This window comes from Vipera ursinii (assembly GCF_947247035.1).
Source record: "Vipera ursinii genome assembly, chromosome: 3".
NCBI lineage: Eukaryota > Metazoa > Chordata > Lepidosauria > Squamata > Viperidae > Vipera > Vipera ursinii.
In genome coordinates, this window is record NC_139516.1 from 166,673,777 (window position 1) to 166,695,805 (window position 22,029).

General features: G+C 40.2%; 2 protein-coding genes across 8 annotated transcripts in view; one reads left to right on the forward strand and one right to left on the reverse strand.

Moving 5' to 3' along the window:
* Positions 1–545: 545 nt before the first annotated feature.
* On the forward strand, positions 546–14,481 carry CABYR (calcium binding tyrosine phosphorylation regulated). The gene is made up of 5 exons (XM_083359983.1): positions 546–765; positions 946–999; positions 7,498–8,697; positions 10,786–10,926; positions 14,339–14,481. The coding sequence occupies exons 1-4, from the start codon at positions 618–620 to the stop codon at positions 10,917–10,919; spliced, it is 1,536 nt and encodes a 511-aa protein (XP_083216109.1). The 5' UTR covers positions 546–617; the 3' UTR covers positions 10,920–10,926; positions 14,339–14,481.
* A 402-nt stretch (positions 14,482–14,883) lies between these two features.
* Positions 14,884–22,029, reverse strand: part of OSBPL1A (oxysterol binding protein like 1A) — a 67,213-nt gene continuing 60,067 nt past the window's right edge. For all 7 annotated transcript variants that reach the window (XM_083359979.1, XM_083359976.1, XM_083359981.1 and 4 more), the window contains one exon: positions 14,884–16,116. In XM_083359979.1, coding sequence (XP_083216105.1) covers positions 16,014–16,116 — 103 coding nt within the window. In that variant the 3' untranslated portion in view covers positions 14,884–16,013. The remainder of the gene's footprint in view (positions 16,117–22,029) is intronic.

The window sequence follows — 22,029 nt, forward strand, 5'->3', positions numbered from 1 at the left end:
ATTCTAAAGCCATTGAAGTTGGTCCTGCTGAATTGTCTCTTTTGTTTAATATTATATACAGTTTCAAGAAGTAACATATTCAGTTTAAATCTGATATAACTTTTGTAAATAATGTTCTGACATCAATCAGACAATCTGAGCAAACAGATTGTTTGAGAGCTACCTTATGTCTCATTATGACCTTTGAAATGATTTTTTGGATGATGACACAACAAATTTCCACCCAAAGTTGGTATGCACCAGGCTTTTTTTCTATCAATCAATTCAGTAGTCAGTAGAAGAGATGCATATAAATCCACATGAAGGCAACTTGACCGGATTTGATTCATAAATGCCTTTAGGATAAATCTTCAAGCTCTATAAAGGTGAATCCACAAATGCTACAAGGCTAGATTGATGTTTCCTGATTTGGTACCTTCCAAATATGTTGGACATTCAAGACCTGTAATCTTATAATCAACACCGGCAATGCTTACCCTAGGATTATAACAGTTAAAATTGAACACATCTGGTGCCATTGGATTGGGAGAGGCTGAAGTTGGGGTGCCCCAATCCTTTTTCATCCCTTTTCTTTCCTTTCAGTTGTGAGTTTGCAGTTTCATGTTCAACTGGCAACAATGCATACTGCAAAGCCCAGGATGGTGGTCCCATATGGTCTCAAGACTCTACTTGAAGGAGTGAGCAGAGCAGTTCTCAAAGCTAGTCCCTCCAACATCACTGAGTTTGCTGCTGAATATTTCAAAGAACTGATAGTTTTTCGAGAAGGTTTGTTTGTTTTTTTGTTTTAAAAGGTTAAATATTCATCAATATAAGCAAACCAACAATCACTCAAACAAGTGTGTCCTTATATTAGCTCTGATAGGAAATGTGTTTCGCATGTCAGTTTTGTACAAGCAGAGATTTAGGTTTATAAATTGATTGCCTTTCTCCGTCTTTTCTTTCCAGAACATCCTAATCTGGATATTAAAGAACTGGTGAGAGAATTTCATGTGATAAGAGGTATGAGATTAAAGTACTAAAAATGAATTGTTGCCAGGGTTGCACATTATTTAATGTAATGTTATTTAATTAAACATTATTTCATGTTTCTTTTGAGGGGAGATTTTAAAGAAAATGTAAATGTAATTTCTGACCCTGCGACTGAAAGTGGAAGACAAGGCTTTCCTCCCTGACATTGTTTTTACACTGAAAATCTTCCGTCCATCCATCCCGTTCATAACATCCATCCATAGATTATAAATCTGAAAAACCAAAGGTGACTTATATTTATGTGAATTAAATATAGCAGAAAAACACCTGATTTTAAAAAAAACCCAACTGGGTTTTCGTTTGAAATAGTAGTAATGTAAAATTCTTGATTCAATAGATTTGCGTATTTGCCAAAGCCTAATACTTTTGTTCATGGAAATGAGAGGCGAGAGATTGGGTAAGCAGTGAACGTAATTTTAGTGCAGTCCAGGAATGTCCTGAAGATTGGAACAATTTATTGACAGAATGTGAAAGGGTTAATAAGCAAAAGGAAAGATTTCAAGTTGCTACCAGGTCTGAGATTGTACTGTCTCAGTGTGGGAAATATGTGTTAGCATATTCCTCATCAGTCCACAGTTATCTGGCTGGGAGTTAGGGAGCTAGATGATTAAAACAGGGGAAGGATGCTAAGAATGCTTTCATTTGGATTCCATCACTGTGCAGGGGATCAAACTTGATGGCCTTGCTAAGCACCCTGCAAATCCAGCACTGTGATTCTTCTATGTTTCCAAGCAGTTTTTGAAAGCCTCTAGCTGTTCTGAATTTTTCATTTTGACTGCAACTCTGAAGTTGCTATGCACCCTCCCACATTTTTTTGAAAACTAATATTTTTACTTTAAGTAATATTTAGATGAGTATCTGGCATGCCGTAAAATAGGGACATCAAATCTTCCTTGCCAAGAATGTCCCTGGATTCTATATGGGCCCCGGAAGCATTCATCTGAAACAAAAAATGATTAATTAGGGCAGGTTCGAGTCCCACCAGGCTCAAGGTTGACTCAGCCTTCCATCCTTCCGAGGTAGGTAAAATGAGGACCCAGATTGTTGGGGGCAATTAAGCTGACTTTGTAATAATGCCGCTTGGGGGTGTGTGTGAAAGCCCTAATAAGCAGGCATATACATAGAATGAAGGCTACTGCTAAGCTTGTAAGCCGCCCTGAGTCTTCGGAGAAGGGCGGGATATAAATGGAATTAAAATAAAAAAAAAAAATAAAAATACAAAACTCCAAAAAAATTTAAATAGAAAAAACCAAAAACCTAGCAAAACACTAGAAAAGCACATTGAATAAGAAAAGAAAAGAAAAACTAACAACCCCTTGTTGAATACTGATTAATACAATTACTACAAAATTAATTTCTCATCCCTTGCGAAACAGGCCCAAAAGAATTTAAACTACTAAATCCATTTGCAAAGTTTAAAGAAATTTTTTTAAAAATAAGCTCCAAACATTTTGCAAGTTAATAAAGTACAAAAACCCTGTGGGGAAAACCTAACAACGATGTACATCAAAGCACTTCCAAGGACACACCGGGTTTCCATACAGAAAAGCAAAAATTATTCAAAACAACATAAATCAAAAGGAAGAGGAAAAAAACTCAGATAAAATCCAGCAATGGGTTAAGTTGGGTCAGCATTCAACCAGTCAGTCAACTTTTAAAGACAAAAAGCAAAGTGAAGCAATAAATTCAAAAAGTGAAAGTTAATACCCAGGCATGCTTAGAAAAGAAAATGCTGAAGGGAAATGGATGCCTGACTTTCTGACCGCTCCCAAAGGGAACGAATCTTCAAGACTCCCCTTCCCAGATGGGTCCATGGCTGTCCAAAATTTATCTGGCTCATTCCTAAGTGCTCTCATTCAAATTCAAGGAGCACCATTGCCAGCGAACCAATTCTGGCAGCAAAATCAGCAGATTGTTGGTGAGAGAGAGAATAATTCCTACCATGGGGCTTCTTTTTATCTCGTCGTGCATTTCTCACTTCACTTCTCAGCTTTCTACACTGCACGTATTCTCTTTTCTTGACTACTGTGCTGGTGACAGCTGCCTGGTTCCCACAAAACGCCAGGCAAAAATACATTTGGCTCCTTTGTGACTCAAGGTAGCTCTTTGGCACAGCATGCCTACTCACAACTTTTAGCCAGTTTACCCAATCAAATATTTCTGATTTACACAACACACAAAGCATAAATGAACTAAAAATAGCATGGTGATATGACAAATTAAACTAGTTTGTGGTCTATTGTGCCATGCAAAAATAGCACTTGCGATCTTGAATTTGTCTTTTACTCTATTTCTGATAGAAATTTCTGGATATTTTTACAGGATAGTCTGCATAATGCAGTAGCTTAAATAAAAAAAATGTTTTATAATTCTTTGATTGGCTAACCTTCATGTCTGCAGGCTGCCTTGCCTCTTTGCCTTTTTCCCTCTTCATAATTTTTTCAAAAAACAAAACAAAAACCCTCTCTCCCACCACCAGAGGGCCATCAAGTTAAGTTGATCCCAGATGTTTTCTCCTTTATCTTGTTCTGCTCCATCATATTATAAAATCACTTTCTCCAATTTGTTGCTCTTCAAATATGTTGAACTATAATTATAAATCCTCTCCTAGTTCAATGGATGGCAGTTATGAAAGTTGAACTCCAATACATTTGAGAAGGCAGCCAGTGGTAAAGGCTGTTTAAAATACACACAAACACGCACACGCACACACACACACACAAACACACACACACAAACACACACACAAACACACACACACACACAAACAAAAGCCACTGAGAACTATCTGAAATTTTAGGCATGATTTTCCACTCTGAAATCTTGTTTATAAGATATTTATCTTTGCTATAACTAAGTACTCATAATTGGGCTTAGACGTGGCAATACTTATGCTGGGTTAGATAGCAAGTCATTGATGTTTCTGTCTTAGCATGATGTAATTTGTAATAATCACTAATAATGGTTTAGTGACATTGTGAACTTCTTCATTTTAAGTTGAAGCCTGATTAAAGAAAACATGACAGTCGGCAGTGTGAACCTGGTTTATAAGTTGACCCATAGAAATGAGCAGAGCTTAAATGAATTATAACAAACTTTCTTATTGATTTCAATATTTTTCCTTAGTAAGACTAAATCTGAACCATAATTGAGAATTATAGCAGGTGGAAGTACCTAACTGACTCTAGCTGACCTTGAAAAAGCTAAGTAGGGTTGGCTTTGGTTAATAGTTGGATGAGAGACCAGGATGGATTAACGCTATGACAGACCACATCCATAATATTTCCAAGAAAAAACACAGGCATATCCTTGAGCTCACTAAGAGTTAGGACTTTAAAAGAAGCAATTAATATAATTAAAATTGAATTCCCCAGATGTGATTATCTTCAGTGTCCAAAATTTCTGGTCAGAATATGTTATGGTGATGGTTGAGAATTCTGGAAAGTAAAGATCCACATAGTGGGATCACGCCTAGGTTGGCAAAAGCTGTTTAGAATCAACTAAAAAAAACCCCTTTTGGACTCTCATTTCCCTCTTGCTGATAATATTAACACGTTCTCCTTTTGTCACACTATATAGCATATTTTTTCATATTTTTCTTTGTCATTTAATTTAGGAACATTTGAGTTGATTCAGCAAGTGCTTCCAGTATAGCTCGTTCTCCACTAACTTAGTGCCTTCTGAAAACAAAAGTACCTTTCCTTTTTGGGTATCACTCGTTTGCTTCAATTGGTGCTTCCAACTCTAGGTGATTAACCAAATCAATTCCAGGCTGTAAGCATTAGATTAGGAAGAGTGATTTAATGAGTGGGGGAATGGAATGATAGAAAATAATAAATTAAGGAGAGAGAAAATGCTGAGCAATTTTTGCAGGGCTATATTCATTGCTTATTTACCTTTTGGATTATCTAGTGGTTTTATTTTCTAGAAGGGTTTCCAAAATCCTTAACATCCTCAAAATGTGCAGTGTGTGTTTTGGGAATGATGCAAAAATAGGAAGGATCATTTATAAAGCATATACCTGTGATGTATTTTCTTCACATGAAAATAGCATTCAGTGCCTTTTCTTGGCAGGCGGATTGTAAATTTTCTTCAGCTGCTGATTTCCCCAACCAGAAATGTGTTATAGCGTATAAGTAGCTGTGATAGCCATCCTTAAATGTGAGGCATATGGAATGTGTGGCAAACCTAAACTTGGGGTCACAGGCCACAGACCATCATTGGTAAGAAATTCAGCCTCTCCCAACTCAGTAGATTTTGGCCGTGCTAGCTGAGATTTTTGGAAGTTGTAGTCCTAGCAATCTGGGGATGGATAGAGACTCCAACTGCAAAAGCATTCTTGAGAAATTCCTGGTTTTTTTGTCCAATCTGTGTTTAAATGTCTCCAGGGAAATATTTTTCCACCTGAAGCATAAAATTTTTCCACCTCAAGCACACAGGTAAAAACAAAATTCTTTTCTTTAAACAAAGCAGTCAATTTTGCCATCTCTGCTAACTCCATCAACTTTTGCAACCATTGTGGGAATCAAAGTATCCTTCCCTTTTTGTGCATAAAGTATTCTTGCTGCCATCAACATATATAACATCACAGAGGCACAATGTTATTTTGAAAGAATTTAGCATTTGTATTTGTCAATATAACCCCAGGTATTTCACTTTTTTCTCCACCTTAAAACCCTATATTTTAGTCAATATTTCATAATCCTGAGAGGTCATATTTTTAACAAGCATTGCTCTTTTCTGTCTATTTATTATGAAGTCCACTAAAGCTCCAAACTCATTTAATTTCTTCATCAGATATTCTATACTGGGTTTTGGATCTTGCAAAAATATAACTAAATTGCCAGCAAATGCTCTCATTTATAAACTTCCTTTTTGATATTTATACCTGCTATTTTCCCATCTTGCCTAATATCCCTTTTCAAAACTTCCAACACCAGAAAAATGAAATAAAAGCTGAAAGGGTGTATTATCCAAAGCATTGCAAAGGAGAAACTAACTGTAAAGCATAATTTACACAGGAAGAGCAAAGTTCAACAAAGGGCTGCAAATACAGGAGAAAATCTCAATCTTGCTCAGTAACTGAGAGCCCTTCTTCCTTAGCAAAGATATTCCTTGGATTAGTCTGGCTATAGTTGCTGGCTATAGCACCTTTCCCATATAGGTCTGTACTGAGCTCATCTCAGGTAAGTTTCCAAAACCCTATATAATATGCTATAGCAATTCCTCCTCCTCCTATTAATACACATTTCTTATTTATACTTCTTGTCCAATAGTTGTTACACATTTGTCTGTGGTAGCACCATCTTAGTCATCTGCCTCCCTGCTAGGCATCAGGCCTTGGCAAAGCAGTTCTAGAAGAAAAAAATAATCATCTGGAAGTAAACTGCAGGAGGAAATAACCAGTGAAATGGGAGGAGTTTTAAAAGCCTTCATACTAAAGCTAAAATTGCTGTTGACCAACTGTCAGAAAAGATAGAAAAGCACGGGGGAAAACTGAAGTCCACCATTTCAAGCTCCTCCTCTTCTGCAATAGCACAATGTATGGTTGGTCCAATAAATATGTAGGATCAATCTGTAACCTCTAATGACAGGACACAGTGAGAAGTTGTTGGTCAAGATGGAAAAACTCTTTTAAGGTTTCCAGGGCACATAGAATGTGAGGCTCCAAAGATGTTCCATTAAGAACTTTAAGAGGTTTCCTTATGCCAGATTATGGAATATAAACATTGTGGTGTTTTTCTTAACTGGCAATCTCTCTAGGTCAGTATTTCTCAACCTCAGCAAGGTTGACAGGTGTGGACTTCAACTCCCAGAATCCCGCAGCCAGCAAGTCAACACATCTAAAAATTGCTAAGGTTGAGAAACACTGCTCTAATTTTTAAAGAAGGTTTTTTTTCCAACCTACCTCTTAGTAATAGGCATTAAAAATCTTCTCTAGGAAAAAGTTTGCACTTGCAGCATCTTATTTTTCTGCTTACAGCTTTTCTATACAGCATTTGAACAGCTGGTGGTTAGATATCAAATCTCTTCCCATGTGGTTTTTTATGTATTTTGACTTCTTTTTAATGATGGAGGTTTAATTTTTGTTCGTGTTTACTTCTCTGCCATGCCACCCAGAGTCACCTTGCTTGAGTTGATTGGCCTTATAAGTGTATAAAAGGAATAATTTAACAAATATGCAAACTGAATATAGGAAATGGCCAGCCTGGCTTTGTGATGGATTATCACAAAAGCCTGCAGATAATTTCTCATCTGCAACCACAGGCCAATGTGTGCAGTTAGATGAACCGAGTAACCTCGGGGTCCACCAATCATGTACAGCCTTGGATTAACCACTTATTGCATGCTTTTCCTAGTGGCAGACAAAATGTAGATATTTGACTTCCAAAATTGACTTGGAAGTCAGTCACTTTCTTTGTGTTGATGAGGCTTTTTTTTACTCATTTCCTATTTGTCTTCCTGCAGTGGAGAGATGGGCAGAAGGACCAGGAGCAGCAACACAGATGCCCCGTTCTAAAAGGGCAGATGTTGGAGATGCATTTCGGCCAGATCTTGACACAATTCCAATTCATGATGAACCCAAACGGAAGGAGAAATCAACTGACACAGAAGAGGACCAGATAAGCGAAGAGTCTCATGAACTGAGCACCAAAACTACTCAATTCCCATCTATTGTTGACGAATTTGTAGAAAAGTCTGGGGATGACAAGGGAGCAGGACTTGCCTATATCCCGGCCGATCCAGCTCAGCTAGCAACACAAATGCTAGGTAATGTTGAAACGATGGGTACTGAGCCTGAGTTGAAGGATGTGGCCATCTCTGTGCAGACCCTTCCTACGTTGTCCCTCACTGCCAGCGAGGCAATGGCCGCGATGGCACTTGGCCAACCAGCTGCTCCAGAACCTGCCCCTGAGCCTGCCCCCAAGCCTGCCCCTGAGCCTGCCCCTGAGCCTGCCCCAGCAGAAGCAGAACCTGCTGAAGAAGAAGCAGAACCTGCCCCAGCAGAAGCAGGACCTGCTGAGGCAGAAGCAGAACCTGCTGAGGCAGAAGCAGAGCCTTCCCCAGCAGAAGCAGAACCTGCCCCAGAGGAAGCAGAGCCTGCCCCAGAGGAAGGGGAAGCTGCCCCAGAGGAAGGGGAAGTTGCCCCAGAGGAAGTAGAAAACAGAACCTCTGCACCTTCTCTCAGGGCTGGATCAGTCACTCAAAGTCAGAGCTCCGTCCAGGAGGAAGTAGCTACCTCGGGCAGCCAGGGGGAGCAGCCACCTGCTGACCTAGTAGAACAAGCTTCCTCAGATCCCTTGCAGGAAGGAGAGCCACCCCCGCCGCTACCACCACCGCCTCTTGATAAAGACCTGTTGCAGGCAGAGGGTTGCCCAAGTGAAATTGAGCTCACATCAGACATACACATCACACCCGTGGGTGATGATGACCCCAGCGCTGGTGGAGAGCCTGTACCACCACCTTATGTAGAGCAGTTTCCACAGCAGATAGTCATTCCTTTTGTAGACAAAGTAGCCTGTCTCTTAGATCCGCTAACGGCTTCACTAAATTCAGGCCAGTTTACTAGTATTCTAGATCCATCTGCAGATGATGCAGAATGTGACCCTGACAGAATGGATACTACAGAGCAACTGAAATCAACTGACCCAGGTTTTATTATGTCAGGTAAGAAAGTCAAGATATTTCTGAATCCTTCCTATTCCAGATTGTAATATTTTAGCTCTGTAAGTAGTAATCATTTCCATCTCCTTGGGTGCATTTATGTTGGTAAGAGCTGACAATAAATTAGCAGGAAAGGGGTTAGTTCTCCAGCTATAGCTGAACTAGAACTGCCAACAGTCCCAGCCATTACAGTTAATACTGAGGGTTGTTGGGTGTTGCAGTTCAGCAACATCTGGAAGGCTACAAGTTTCTCCACTCCTGCAATGTAGCTTTGGCCAAGAAAGTACCTCAAGGACTGGAACTTTACTTGTTTAAATGCAAATAGCCATGCCAGTGCAGGGTTGAAGTAAATGATGCTTACTTTTGTTTTGGGGTGTTACAGGCCCACAGGACTTGTCAGGCAGAATGTGCATGTGTGAAATTTTTGCCTGTGGGATCCTTCTAGATGTGCAGTGGATTGTGAATAAGTCCTAAAGTTTTCTTTGCACAAGTTTGCCCTAGTTTCCTGTTCCTGTATTATATTCTTTTTGTACAGAGACGGAGAAGCAGCATGGGATGAAATTCAGCAAGGGAACACTGGTATAGAAGATGCTTGGCCTTACATTTTCCTACCAGAAGACTTGCTCACAGTAAACTGCACAGCTTGAATCAAAATTGCATACATGCCCATGGCAGCTGGAGGAAAGTGAGGTGGTGACTGTGACTAATTTTTTAAAAACATAGTAGACTCAACTGTGGCGTTGACATGGTTTTTGCATTTAAAAGAAATGGTGGTGGTTGCCTTCGCTTGTCCCATTAGGTCCAATCTTCTCCAGATGCCTACAGAGGATGGAATAGTTGCTTTTTACTTAGAAACATGGGATTGTTGCAACTGGAGGCCTAGCTTTCCTCCCTGGCTGGACTTCTTCCAAACATTTTCTTGCCTCTGTAATAAGCTTCTAAGCCATCACTGTTCCCAGCTGGAGAATGATTAATGGTTTTTATCCATTGGCCTCTGATTGCAAAATCTCCCAAGAATCACGTTATGTTAGGTAGGTAGGTAAGAAACAAAAGCATGTTACAGAAGAGAGAATGCTGAAGGGTTAAAAGGATACTGAAGCTTGTCATGGATGTATTTTTTAATATCCTAAGCTGCCAATCATTTGAGTTGGAGTTTTATCATCCAACAGCTTTTGCATTGACTCACTGGAGCTGATGAAAATGAATTCATACAGGACCCTAAGGCTTCACCTGTGGGGCAAGCCTGTAAAATCTGACTGACTGATGTTATGCTGACAAAGGACTCTCACACATGTTGAATATTGGCAATTTGGCAATTTCTTGTAATTAATGAATGATTTGAATCAAAAATGTGCTCTGTGCATCTTTTTAAGCTGAACTGCAGCTTCATCACCACAAGGCACATTGCTATTGTCCATCTATTTTCAACATACCAAGGTGCAACTTTTTGCCTTTACACTCTCTTCTTTGTAACATGCTTCTTTGCGGCATAAAGTTGTTTGTAAAGATATGCATTATGACTGCAGTTCATACATCCTAGTAGATGGTCTTTCATGCCAGCAAATTTTTCTTTAAATTTTTATTTTATAGCCATGGCAACAAGCGAACCAGGACAGCCACCACCATATTCTAATGTGTGGACTCTCTATTGTCTAACTGATTTGAAACAACAAGGTCGTAAGTCACCACCACCTCCACCACCCCTTCCACCTGTTGGAACTGGTGCTACTGTTCCCCAAGCAACCCTATTCATATCTAGTGGTAAGGACCAACCGCAGTATCTACAGCCGCAGATGATACAACAAGGTCAACCACCACAAGTGTCCTCTCCAACTTATGTGATGATGGAAGATGGGAAGAAGGGAAATGCACCACCTTTCATTTTAGTGGGCTCTTCTGTTCAGAATAAACAGGACTGGAAACCTATCCCAGGCCATGCTGTTCTAACACAGCCGGACGCTAATGGTACTGTGAGGAGGTTCGCTACAATCCCCGTACCAGTCGCCAGGGCAGCAGATACAAAAACGGCCAACCCCAATTTTAACCCTGCACAAGATAGTGGCAGGCCTCCAACTCCAGTTTTTCTTTCAGTTGCCATACCTCTTGAAGATGTGATGAATGGGAAGATGGGCTCAGGAGCTGGGGATAAAGCAGCTTTTGCAGGCAGTTATGGTATAGCAGGAGAAATCACATTTACAACTGCCTCTCTACGCAGGACAGAATAGCAAAACGGTGAGTGGATGTTCAGGGTTTGGTAGAGGCCCTAAAAGCTTGATAATGCTTTAAACACACACCTTTCAAACCTGGTGTTTTTCAGATATGTAGCGTTCAATCTAACTGGTCCCATCAACATGGACAGTGAATATGGTTGGGATTAGATGAGAGATGAAACCTGACACATTTGTCTAAAGTGGGCTCATAAGATGTTTCTTGGTATAGTTGCTCTTCTGCCCATATGATATTCTTGATGGTTTGTAGCAACCACTCCCAGATATCATTCTAAGGGCACAAGCCAAAGATCAGTGTTAAGCAGAGCAAGCAGCTTTTATTTTCTTTTGCAACTGAATGGTACTTTTTTTCTTTGAGGGGGAGCAGGGATGCACAAGATTTGACAGGGTGCCGACACGGTATAATGTTGAGTTCCTTCATTTTTCTCTTCTTAGGGGCAAGGAATCAAGCAAGTGCAGCTGCTTTAAGATGAACAAATATCAAAATACAGTGAATTTAGAGATAATGCCTCTTTTCCAGAAAGAAAGTTATAAAAACATTTCTAATTTTATTTATATCCCCACTTTGTGTAAAAGAACGCAGGGCAGCATACGTAATGCTCCCTCCTCCTATTTTTCTGACAAGAATCCTGTCAGGTAGGCTGGGCCAAGAGAGACGGTCTAAAGCCACCTCAAGAGCATCCATTGGATCAGTGGACAACTGATCAGTGGATAGCTTTTAAGATGTGTGGATTTCAACTTCCCACCTGTATCTTAAAGTTGCCATGGTTGAGATTCCTGCAATAGATTAGTACTAAATTTCTTAAAATCTCATCTTATATATATAATTCATGGAAACAAACAAACCTAATGCTCTTGCCTCCTAATTTCCCCACAACTCTTAACTTGGGTTAATGAGAGACAAGAACCAGGGTTTCCCTACTCCTAGAGTCCAGGGGTAGGCAACCTCGGCTCTTTTATGATTCATGGACTTCAACTCCCAGAATTCCTGAGCCAGCTATGCTGGCTCAGGAATTCTGGGAGTTGAAGTCCATGAGTCATAAAAGAGCCAAGGTTGCCTACCCGTCCTAGACCATCTTTAACATTATTCTAATGGCTCACTAAAAACCCAAGAAGGATCATATTAAAATGTTCCTTGGGTTTGAAGGTGCATTGGTTTGCAACCTATTCAAGCAGCCATACTCTTTTCCTGATATCACAGGCTGCCTTCTCCAGCTGTGCTCTGAATGCAGGAAATAAATTTTGGTTGAGTTGCAGAAGAGTGCTCTATTTGGGCCTCTCTTCCCAGCCTTTTAAAACTTTGGCTAAATCTGCCTTCTTTCAATTAACAAACATGTGAGCTAGCTTTCAACAGCAGCACTTACATACAAACCCTTTTGGTGCATTTTTATCATTGCCTTCCTTTCCTTTCATGCATAGTGCTATTTATCAGAATTAATGGCAGACCCCTGAAAATCTGCTTGTTTCCAAGTTGTAATAATAAAGAAAGCTTGATTTTCCTGCCACTTACAGGTAAAAGAGAGAAATAGGGTTGTTTGTAAAATTGACTGAAAACCCCAGCTTATGGCATATTTCTGTACCATATTGATGGCAATAGTGTTCTCACACATTTATAGCACATTGAGGTTATGTCCAACTGGTGTGTGTTTGCTGTATTCAAAACATTCAAGCCATACTTGTTCAAAATCAGTACGTTTTTCCTGAAAATACAATTTGTGATTACTGATTTCAGGCTAACTATGAATCTTGTCATTCAGTAGCGTATGTTTTATATATATATGTATTAGACTGAAGATGTGGTACACTGGCTAAAAAGATACAATGGAAATTTGATTATAAAGCAGTGGTTTTTGAAGTTCAAAGCATTCCAAAACCACAATTAAGGTTTAGTAGGTTGAAATGAATGTTAGATGGAAGAAATGGTTTTTCACAAAGTGTTTGTTACTGTCATCAGCTAGACTGGTGGACCTAATTTTGCCTGTATAGTTCACTGAAACTGATAAAAAAATTTTGACAATATAAAACTTAATTTGTTCCTACCACAAATAAATGGTTGACAGCAGTAATGAGAAGATAGTGATAGTGACCTATTTAAAGTCATGAGTAGTAATCATGGGCTGATTAAAAGGAAAAATGCGTCCTGATTTCACTCCTCTTCTGCTCCTATTAGTCTAACTTGCTGAGAAGCAAACCTTGGATCCAACGTATTATGTGAAACTAAAACATTTATTAATATCTTCATAAGACATTTTTAAAAAGTCTGCAGCTTGTTCCCATCTTTTCCCCACTTGGAAGAAATGTCTCTAAGGAAATTTTTAAAGAGCCTTGGTGGAGCAGTGGGCTGATGCCTCCTTAAGTAACACCAGCTGCCTGCAATTAGTGCAGGTTCGCATCCCACCAGGCTCAAGGTTGACTCAGCCTTCCATCCTTCCGAGGTAGGTAAAATGAGGACCCAGATTGTTGGGGGCAATAAGCTGACTTTGTAATAATGCCGCTGGGGGGGGGGGGGCAAAAGCCCTAATAAGCAGGCATATACATAGAACGAAGGCTATTGCTAAACACATTGGTTTGTGCTTAAATTGTAAGCCGCCCTGAGTCTTCGGAGAAGGGCGGGATATAAATGGGATTTAAAAAATAAAAAATTGCAAATAGTTAACTACACATGTGAATAAGATTCCACCAGGAGCTTGTGAACCTCTACAATATATGTTCTACTGTGTACAATTACCAGCATTGTTATATCCCTGACTAAACAGATCTCCTTGCACCAATAATTCAGAACAGGCAGAGATTTGTTCCAAGCCCCTCCTTGTATATGCATTTACCTATAGTAAAAAAAACTACTTAAAGCTTAGTGAAGTACATCCTTTCATTTCATCTATCAGTAGATTTTCCACATTATAAAGTTGTGGATATCAGTGACTATTTTCACCAACTATACTAAGTCATAGCTTGTTTCTTCCATGGTTTGCAGAAAAGGCCATCATTCCTGGATTCCCATAGTACTCTAAGCCAAAACCTAATAAGCTGAATTATGGCTTAGTACAATTGAGAAACCCTGTATAGTAGGATAGGGTAACCTAAGAGCAGCCGTTGAAGTGCAACTCTGTTTACTTTTGGAGGCTATCCAAATTTGAACTACACACTCTTGTATGAAGGGTTTTGTCCTTTGTAAAATAAATTCATCCAAGCTTTTGAGCAGTATGAGAAAGCCTGAATGTTTCCAGGGGTTGTTGGATTCTAAATCCAATGACTATTATCTCGAGTCAAGACCAAATCTAAAGATGCTGCCTTTTTATGTATTTTTGTGAGAGGTAAGTGACAGCATTGATGCTTGATACTAGAAATGATGTATTTTTACAGTACTGTCCAGGAACCATTGCTAAATGTACTGAGCTGATGTTTTTTTCCTCCAGATTGAGAAGAGGTGCTGTCCAACATTTCACCCCAGAATGGAAAGCTGCATCTTTAATTTAAAATTAACTACTAGTACAAGCAATAAAAGCAGTACAATGAATCTGAATCTAAAGACATTTTTTCCCTATGGCTTAAGACTGGTAGCCAAGTAGCATAAAATTATAAACCAGGAGTTTCCTTAAGTTGATTTTCTATACAAACTGAAAATTTAAAAATGATTGCTAGCAAAAACATGGAACTTCAGACACCTTCAGCAGAAATATATTATTAGACCATTTATTAGATTGGTGGAAAGTTTTGAAGCCTTGTGTGTATATAATTTATCAGTAATACTTACAAAAAAATCTACTTTGAAGTAGCAAAATAGAAAACAGTGTTTCAGGAATGAGAAAAAAACCCCTAGATGGAACCAGAACACCAGAACAAAAAACCCTAGATGGAACCAGAACACCACTCTCAATGCCGTTGTTCCAACATTGGGCCAAGAGACAAAAAAGGGATTTTGCTTGTAATCTACTGAGAGCAAAGAATCAAACGGCACCTGTCACGACAGCAAAAGCCTTTATTTAATAGCAATAAAATATTCAGTTAACACTATTTCCAAACCATAGTTAAATTATACAAGACCAGCAGTCCCTCTGCAATTTCTGTACCCCATATTATACAAATATATAATTTCATAAAGGTTAAAGCACCTCAAACGGGCAAATTTGCTCTGTACAGTAGTCCCTCAAAGGCTTTTGAAATGTACACTCTTTCTTCTAGTTTGTTGTGGCACCATAGATCCAGGTGCTTCTCGTTTCTTTGTAATGTCCAAACTTAATCTCATAGAACACTTCTTTGTGTGGATAAGGATTGTGTGGCCTTCCAGAGGTCGAACCATAGCTCCCATCATTCTTGACTGCTCAACATGCTACCAGGGCTGAAGCCCAACAATATTCAGACAGCCTATATTAGTGCACTGCAGGTTTTTTTTTAAATACTTATCTTAGTTCAAATTAAACTTTTAAAGATTTAAATGGCTCTTAATTCCTTAAAAGATAGCATGGTAATAAAACATGAAAGAGAAAATAAAAAATATCCCACTAAATAGAAAAGACACTGCTAAGTGACTTTATGCATTAATCCAATTTTAGTTAAGTAGTAGTAGCTTGGTGCAGAGAGTAAAATATAAAATTATAAATGAATTACCTATGATCCTGTATTTTATTAATTAATGGAATACTGGCTTCAGGAAGTTGACTAATTCTTCCCCAAATTGTCATGCCTTTCTCATGCTTTAAGCCACAGAATATTGTTACAGATGATCATTTGTCACTGGGTTGAGAAGAAATGCCATGTTTTTCATTATATGCTATTATAATTATTATTCACCAAAGAGAAAGTCAAAATCAAAGGCATTTTTGTTTTCCATTTAACCTGTAATTGATCTTTAGTTCACAAATATGGGTAGCAGTCTCCCTCTCTCTCCCAAGTACACCAGTGATTAATCTATGTGCAAATACATCTTGCATTCTAGGGAGAACAGCCTTGAGCTACACTGCGGCAGGAGCACCAAAACGTATTCAGTTGCAACCTGTCCAATTTTAATTTTTTCCCCTAAGAATACAGGTATAAAGAAAACACTGAAAACTGATTTAAGACTTCTGTTAGGCTCAGAATTTCCAGCGCATTTTAATAGATATCGGGCAAGTTGAAGTAGTTTCTGTCCCAATAGTTGCCAGAATAAATCCAGTCATGTCCACCAGTGTGAGGATTAGGACCTTGATGAAACCACCTGAAAGAGAAAAACTGCTTATGGAAGGAAATGTGTATATTCTGTTTATGAGGAAATTTAAACTCCCATAAGCCCTGAATAACCAGAAAATTCACTAAATAATCGTCATCCTGATCCTTAAAAAGGCTTCCTGAACTACTTATTGCTATTGATCTGTTGAAACAAAGGTAAGGGAAAAGACAAAGGAAATCTGAGTGGCATTTATTTTTAAGGAAAATGTGCAAATGAACTAACGATGTATTGTGGTAAAGATAAAAAGCATTTGAGGTAGTCCTCATTTAGTAACTGCCTTGGATAGCAAATGATTGGAAATACAACAGTAATAAACTATAATTATAAATTTAATTTTCCAACCAAAGCAGGCATTTACAACAAAAGCTTTCAGTGTGAAACTGATTAAGGGCTGGTCAGTTTCAGGCACAGCAGCGGCCAGGGGGTTCTAATGAACTAATTAAGTCCATAGAGCTGAGCTTGTTAATTTTGGGTTAATGCTTTGTGGGAAGCCTGGACTGTGAAGAAAAGCAGCGCAGGAAAAGATAGCTTGTTTAAGTAAACTCTGCCTTGTGAGGAGGCAGGCAGGCAAGCAAGCAAGCAAGCAAGCAATAAATAAAAATAAAAAATAAAATAAAAAGTGAAATAAAAATAAACAGATAAAAAAGTTATTTAAGCACAGGACACTGTACTAGAGAACTTAATCTAAACAATCTTTGCAGTCTCTCAGTCACATGTTCACTTGATGACCACTTTGCTTAACAACTGAGTTGTAGGAACCAACTGAAATCACTAAAGGAGGGGACTACCTGTATTTTATCAAGCTGGTAGGGAGTGTGGGAAGGAGGATAGTTTGGCAAAAAGTCTGTTGTGGAAGAAGCTGGTTTTACTTTTCCTTCTTATCCACACACTTACCCAAAGAGCTAGAAGGGCAGGGCAAAATGTCAGCTCTGAAGCCAGAAGAGAGGCCACAGAAGCTTTGGAAACTGACTGAAAAAGCCCATCTCTTATCTTAGTCCCCCTTTAATCGTGGCATATATGAGACCAACTAGTGAATTTTAATCTAGTAATTCAGTGGAAACCAAAGAAGTGGGTGTCTTCTCACATTTGTGAGAACAGAATCTGGTTTCAATAAAAAATGCATCCGTTATTAAATAGAGAACTTGATAGGACAACAAAGATAATCCTCAGAAGAAATAGAAGGACTAGTCAATCGACAAAGAAAAGAGCTTCACAATAATCTCGGCTGAATGGAAAACAACCAAATTTGATAAAAGGAGCTTTATTCATACTTATGGCATCACTTGTTATTTTTTAGGCACCGCAAATAATTTTAAGTCTTCAATGCAAATCCAAACAGGTCAGCATATTAATAAAAATGCTATTAAAAGAGAGTCTGTGCCACTGGCTAACGTTTAGAAAAAAGCAAAACATAATACACTGAATTAACAAAGTATTAATAAACAGCTAAGAGTACAGCATGTCGAGAGAAATTCATGCCAACTTTTTAATATGGCAACATTTTTTTTAATATGAAGGCAAAGTCAGAAAGGCACATGAAGCTATTAAATTGAAATTAGGTTCTGACATGGAAATAAATAGAATAACATATAGAGGCAAAAATATGTTCAAGAGTGTCTATAATAGATTCCTAGTATATAAATCAGTCCATATACTAGAAAATAAAAAGAAGACATGCATTCAGCAACTGTATTGAAATTTAGATTCCTACCTTACTTCTTGATAAGCCTATTTAAACTTTCAGGATCAAACGCTGACCTGCAAGGTTTCTTGGTGCCAGGGGAGCTGAAGCACCAATGTCAACAACCACTGTGGTGGTTGTAACATGCTGCTTCAGCAATCATATTTTCTATTTTCAAGCCAGCAGCAGCACTGCACGTAACATACCCAGCATAATGTACAGTATTATGGACTGAAAGAAAAGGGCCAATTTCCCAGGCTTAATTCCAACATGTTTGTACAACGTCTGTAAACAGATACGCTCTGCAGCATTATGAAGGATTAAGAAATACCCTAAAAAAATACATATTAAGGAGTAAGCGTGCAAGTGGAATAAGCAGGGCTTTTGGAAACCTTAAAATGATAAAGCCATTAAATTTCTTTGCAGATGAGGGCACGAACCTTCGTTCCCGTCTCCCAGCCCAATTTCTCTAGAATACTTGGCCCTTTGCTGGAGATGACAAGAGAAACCTACAGCACAATCAAGTAGTCATGTTTTTGTGAATATCAACAATGAATCATTGTTTTAGTTGCCCCCTGACTCATTGTAATGACGGTGGACTTGTGTCCAAGCCTGAATTATATCATGCATCACGAAGAGTAGCACAAAGGCCACATTTTTGAAAATCATGATGAATGCTTCTCTTCACCAAAGTAAAAACCTAAGAGTATCTTCCACTGCAAAGGTAAAGAAAGGAAACTAATTTCAAAAGAAATGTTGAGTGCCAAGCGTGGCACTGAATTGCTAAAAAAAGCATTTGCCATATGATGTTACTTTCAGTTGTTTTGCAGTTAAAACTATTCATCCCGTTGTTCTTTGCACACAGCCAGGATTATCCTGATATATCAGTACTGTTTGCAAGCAGTTAACAGGCTGCTGAAGGATTGAAGGAACAGCAATATCACTTTCAAGTCCAAACTGAAGCCACTTCAAAAATGGAGCATGGGAAAGTATTGGAAAAAAAAAAGACGAATGGCCCCTCTTTGGTTCCCTAAAGATTTACTTATTTTCCCTTATTTTATATGGATCAATATATTTCATACATGGGGGTTTACCAGATAACTCTATGACTTTATCCTTGTAGCATCTCTGCAGAAAGAGATTTATGTTTCTGATTTTAAACTATGTGATCCTCCTAGATTTCTGGAGAAGATTCAGATACTGTTTTGTAGCCTTTTCTATTCCTTACTGCACAGAGGAAATATTAAGAGCTATCAGTCTGGTAACAACCCTAAACCAGATTTGAATAAAAATGCAATCTGACTGAAATATTTTATAATCTACTTTATCCATAACAGCAATATTAGAGCAAAGGCATGAGCAAATTGTGTTAACTGTATAACTGAATTTTTGAAAGAAATCTTAAACTTTGATTAATATTAAACTTAATATTGCATCTTCCTAGTGAAAAATGTAGGTAGTCCTTGCTTAAAGACTGCCTTATTCAGCAACTACTTGAAGTTACAATAGTGATGAAGAATAATTTTATGACCGATGCTCACATTTATGTCCCTTGTTGCATCCTCAGTCAGGTGATCAGGATTACAGTCAATATACATTATCCCGTGATTGACTTGTTGCTTTTCTACCTCTCTCTTTGCAAAGAGGAGTGTAGGGACTGGAGAGGAAGGGATTAAGAGAGAGTAAGTAGGCACACAATAGGGAATGCACTGGGCTGTTTGCCTAGTGTGCTGGTGGCTACCGATGCAACCACATTCCTTTCAATGTGTACTGTTTGTCTGCTTACTCTCTTATAATCCTTCTTCAATGAATGCTAATGCAAACATTAATTCTCTTCTTGTTAATTATCCCAGTATAGGGAGTGATTAGGGGGCACACAAAAGCCAAAAGTGTGAAACTAACTAGTTTTGTCAGTTTTGAGCCAGTATTGCTGGGTAAGTATTCAAGGGGCAATAGAACGGGGGAAAGGAAAGCATAGTCTGGTTGCTTAATATCCAATTTAAGTGACTGATTCACTTAACAATAGCACTGCTGATCTAAATGTGGTTGCTTAATTTGGACTACCTGTACCTCAGATGCTTAAATACACTGTTTAAATATAAAGAACATTACTGGAGTGGTACAGAGATTCAGAAGTGCCTCTTCCAAATACATGTGCAGCCACCTGAGCTCCGGCTGGTGTACCTGAATGCCAGGTCCATTGTTAATAAGGCTCCCCTTGTCCGGGATCTGGTTGAGGGTGAGCATGCGGACCTGGCTTGCATCACGGAGACTTGGTTGGGCCCAGAGGGTGGTATTCCTTTGGTTGATCTTTGCCCACCAGGTTTCTGGGTGCTACACCGGCCTCGGGCTCAAGGTAGGGGCGGGGGAGTGGCGGTAGTTATTAGGGAGACCTTGTGTCCGCGGGAGACCACCGTTCCCCAGATAGTCAGGTGTGAGTCTCTCTTTTTGAGATGTGGTCCTGGGGTGCAGTTGGGCTTGCTGCTGGTGTACCTTTCGCCTAGTCGCGCAGCAGCAGCCCTGCCTGAGCTACTCGACATCCTCTCGGGGTTGGTGATTGAGTTCCCCAAACTTATAGTTTTGGGAGACTTCAATCTACCATCCCTAGGAGGATCATCTGAGTTAGCTCGGGAGTTCATGGCTTCCATGACGGCCATGGACCTGACGCAAGTAATTCATGGACCGACTCATGTGGGAGGCCACACCCTTGACTTGGTTTTCTTATCTGGACGGTGATTAGATGATCTTGGTGGGGGCTCCCCAATTGTTATGCCCCTGTCATGGACTGATCATCATCTCCTGCGGCTGGTCTTCCGTTTTGCCACCCCCCGCCGTGGGTGTATGGAGCCAACTAGATGGTACCGCCCCAGGCGCTTAATGGATCCTGATAGGTTCCAGGCAGCGCTGGGGTCCCCACCTGCCTCCGTTGCTCACAACTCGGCGGATGCCTTAGTGGAAGCCTGGGAAAGGGCAGCCATGGAGGCACTTGACCGAGTTGTACCCTTGCGGCCCCTGACCTGGTGCAGATCCCAGCGAGCTCCATGGTTTTCCGCGGAGCTTCGGGAGATGAAGCGTCGGAGACAGGGCCAGAGAGCTGTTGGAGGTCCAGCCGATCCGAATCCGACCGATTGCGACTAAGAACCTATATTAGGTCTTATCTCACAGCGATAAGGGCGGCGAGGTCTAATTACTTCTCCGCCCTTATCACGTCCGCAGATAACTGCCCGACCGCCCTGTTTAGGGTGACCCGCTCCCTCATCAGGAGGTGAGGGAGGAACCCTTGCAGGGTCGTGCCGAGTTTAGTCAACATCTGTCGGACAAAATCGCTCGGATTCGGACCGGTCTGGACTCCAACTGGGCAGAGTCTGATGATCAGGACACGGGCGGTCTTGTCGATGTTATCTGGGAGGAGTTTGATTCTGTGACTCCGGAGGAAGTGGACAGGATTATGGGGAGGTTGAGCTCCACCACATGTTTATTGGACCCGTGCCCTTCCTGGCTGGTTTATGCGGCTCGGGAGGGGACACGAGGCTGGTTCCAGGCGGTTATATCTGCCTCTTTGAGTGAGGGTAGTTTCCCCGCCGTCTTGAAGGAGGCGGTGGTGAGACCTCTCCTCAAGAAGCCTGCCTTGGACCCAGCTGTGTTAAATAACTTTCGTCTGGTCTCCAACCTTCACTCTCTTCCTGTTGAGAGTGTGGTGGCGCATCAGCTCCCTCTGGTCCTGGATGAAGCGGATTATCTAGACCCGTACCAATCGGGTTTCAGGCCCGGGTACAGCACGGAGACGGCATTGGTCGCTCTGGTGAATGATCTCTGGAGGGCCCGGGACAGGGGATATTCCTCTGTCTTAGTCCTATTAGACCTCTCAGCGGCTTTCGATACCATCGACCATGGTATCCTGCTGCGGCGTCTCAGGAGATTGGGAGTGGGAGGCACAGTTTTTCAGTGGTTCTCCTCCTATCTCCTGGGACATTCGCAGTTGGTGTTGGCAGGGGGGCAGAGGTCGACCTCGAGGTCTCTCGTTTGTGGAGTTCCTCAGGGGTCGGTCCTCTTGCCTCTCCTGTTCAACATCTACATGAAACCACTGGGTGAGATCATTCGTGGTTTTGGAGTTGGGTATCATCAGTATGCTGATGATACCCAGCTTTTCATTTCGACCCCAAACCACCCCAGTGATGCCCTCGACGTGATGTCCCGTTGCCTGGAAGCGGTTCGGGTCT

Excerpts from the sequence above, each read along its gene's own strand:
- CABYR (XM_083359983.1), top strand. The coding sequence starts at position 618 with ATGCATACTGCAAAGCCCAGGATGGTGGTCCCATATGGTCTCAAGACT. Across the intron at positions 1,000-7,497 it reads AGAATTTCATGTGATAAGAG|TGGAGAGATGGGCAGAAGGA; the intron begins GTATGAGATTAA and ends GTCTTCCTGCAG. Across the intron at positions 8,698-10,785 it reads CCCAGGTTTTATTATGTCAG|TTGCCATACCTCTTGAAGAT; the intron begins GTAAGAAAGTCA and ends TTTTTCTTTCAG.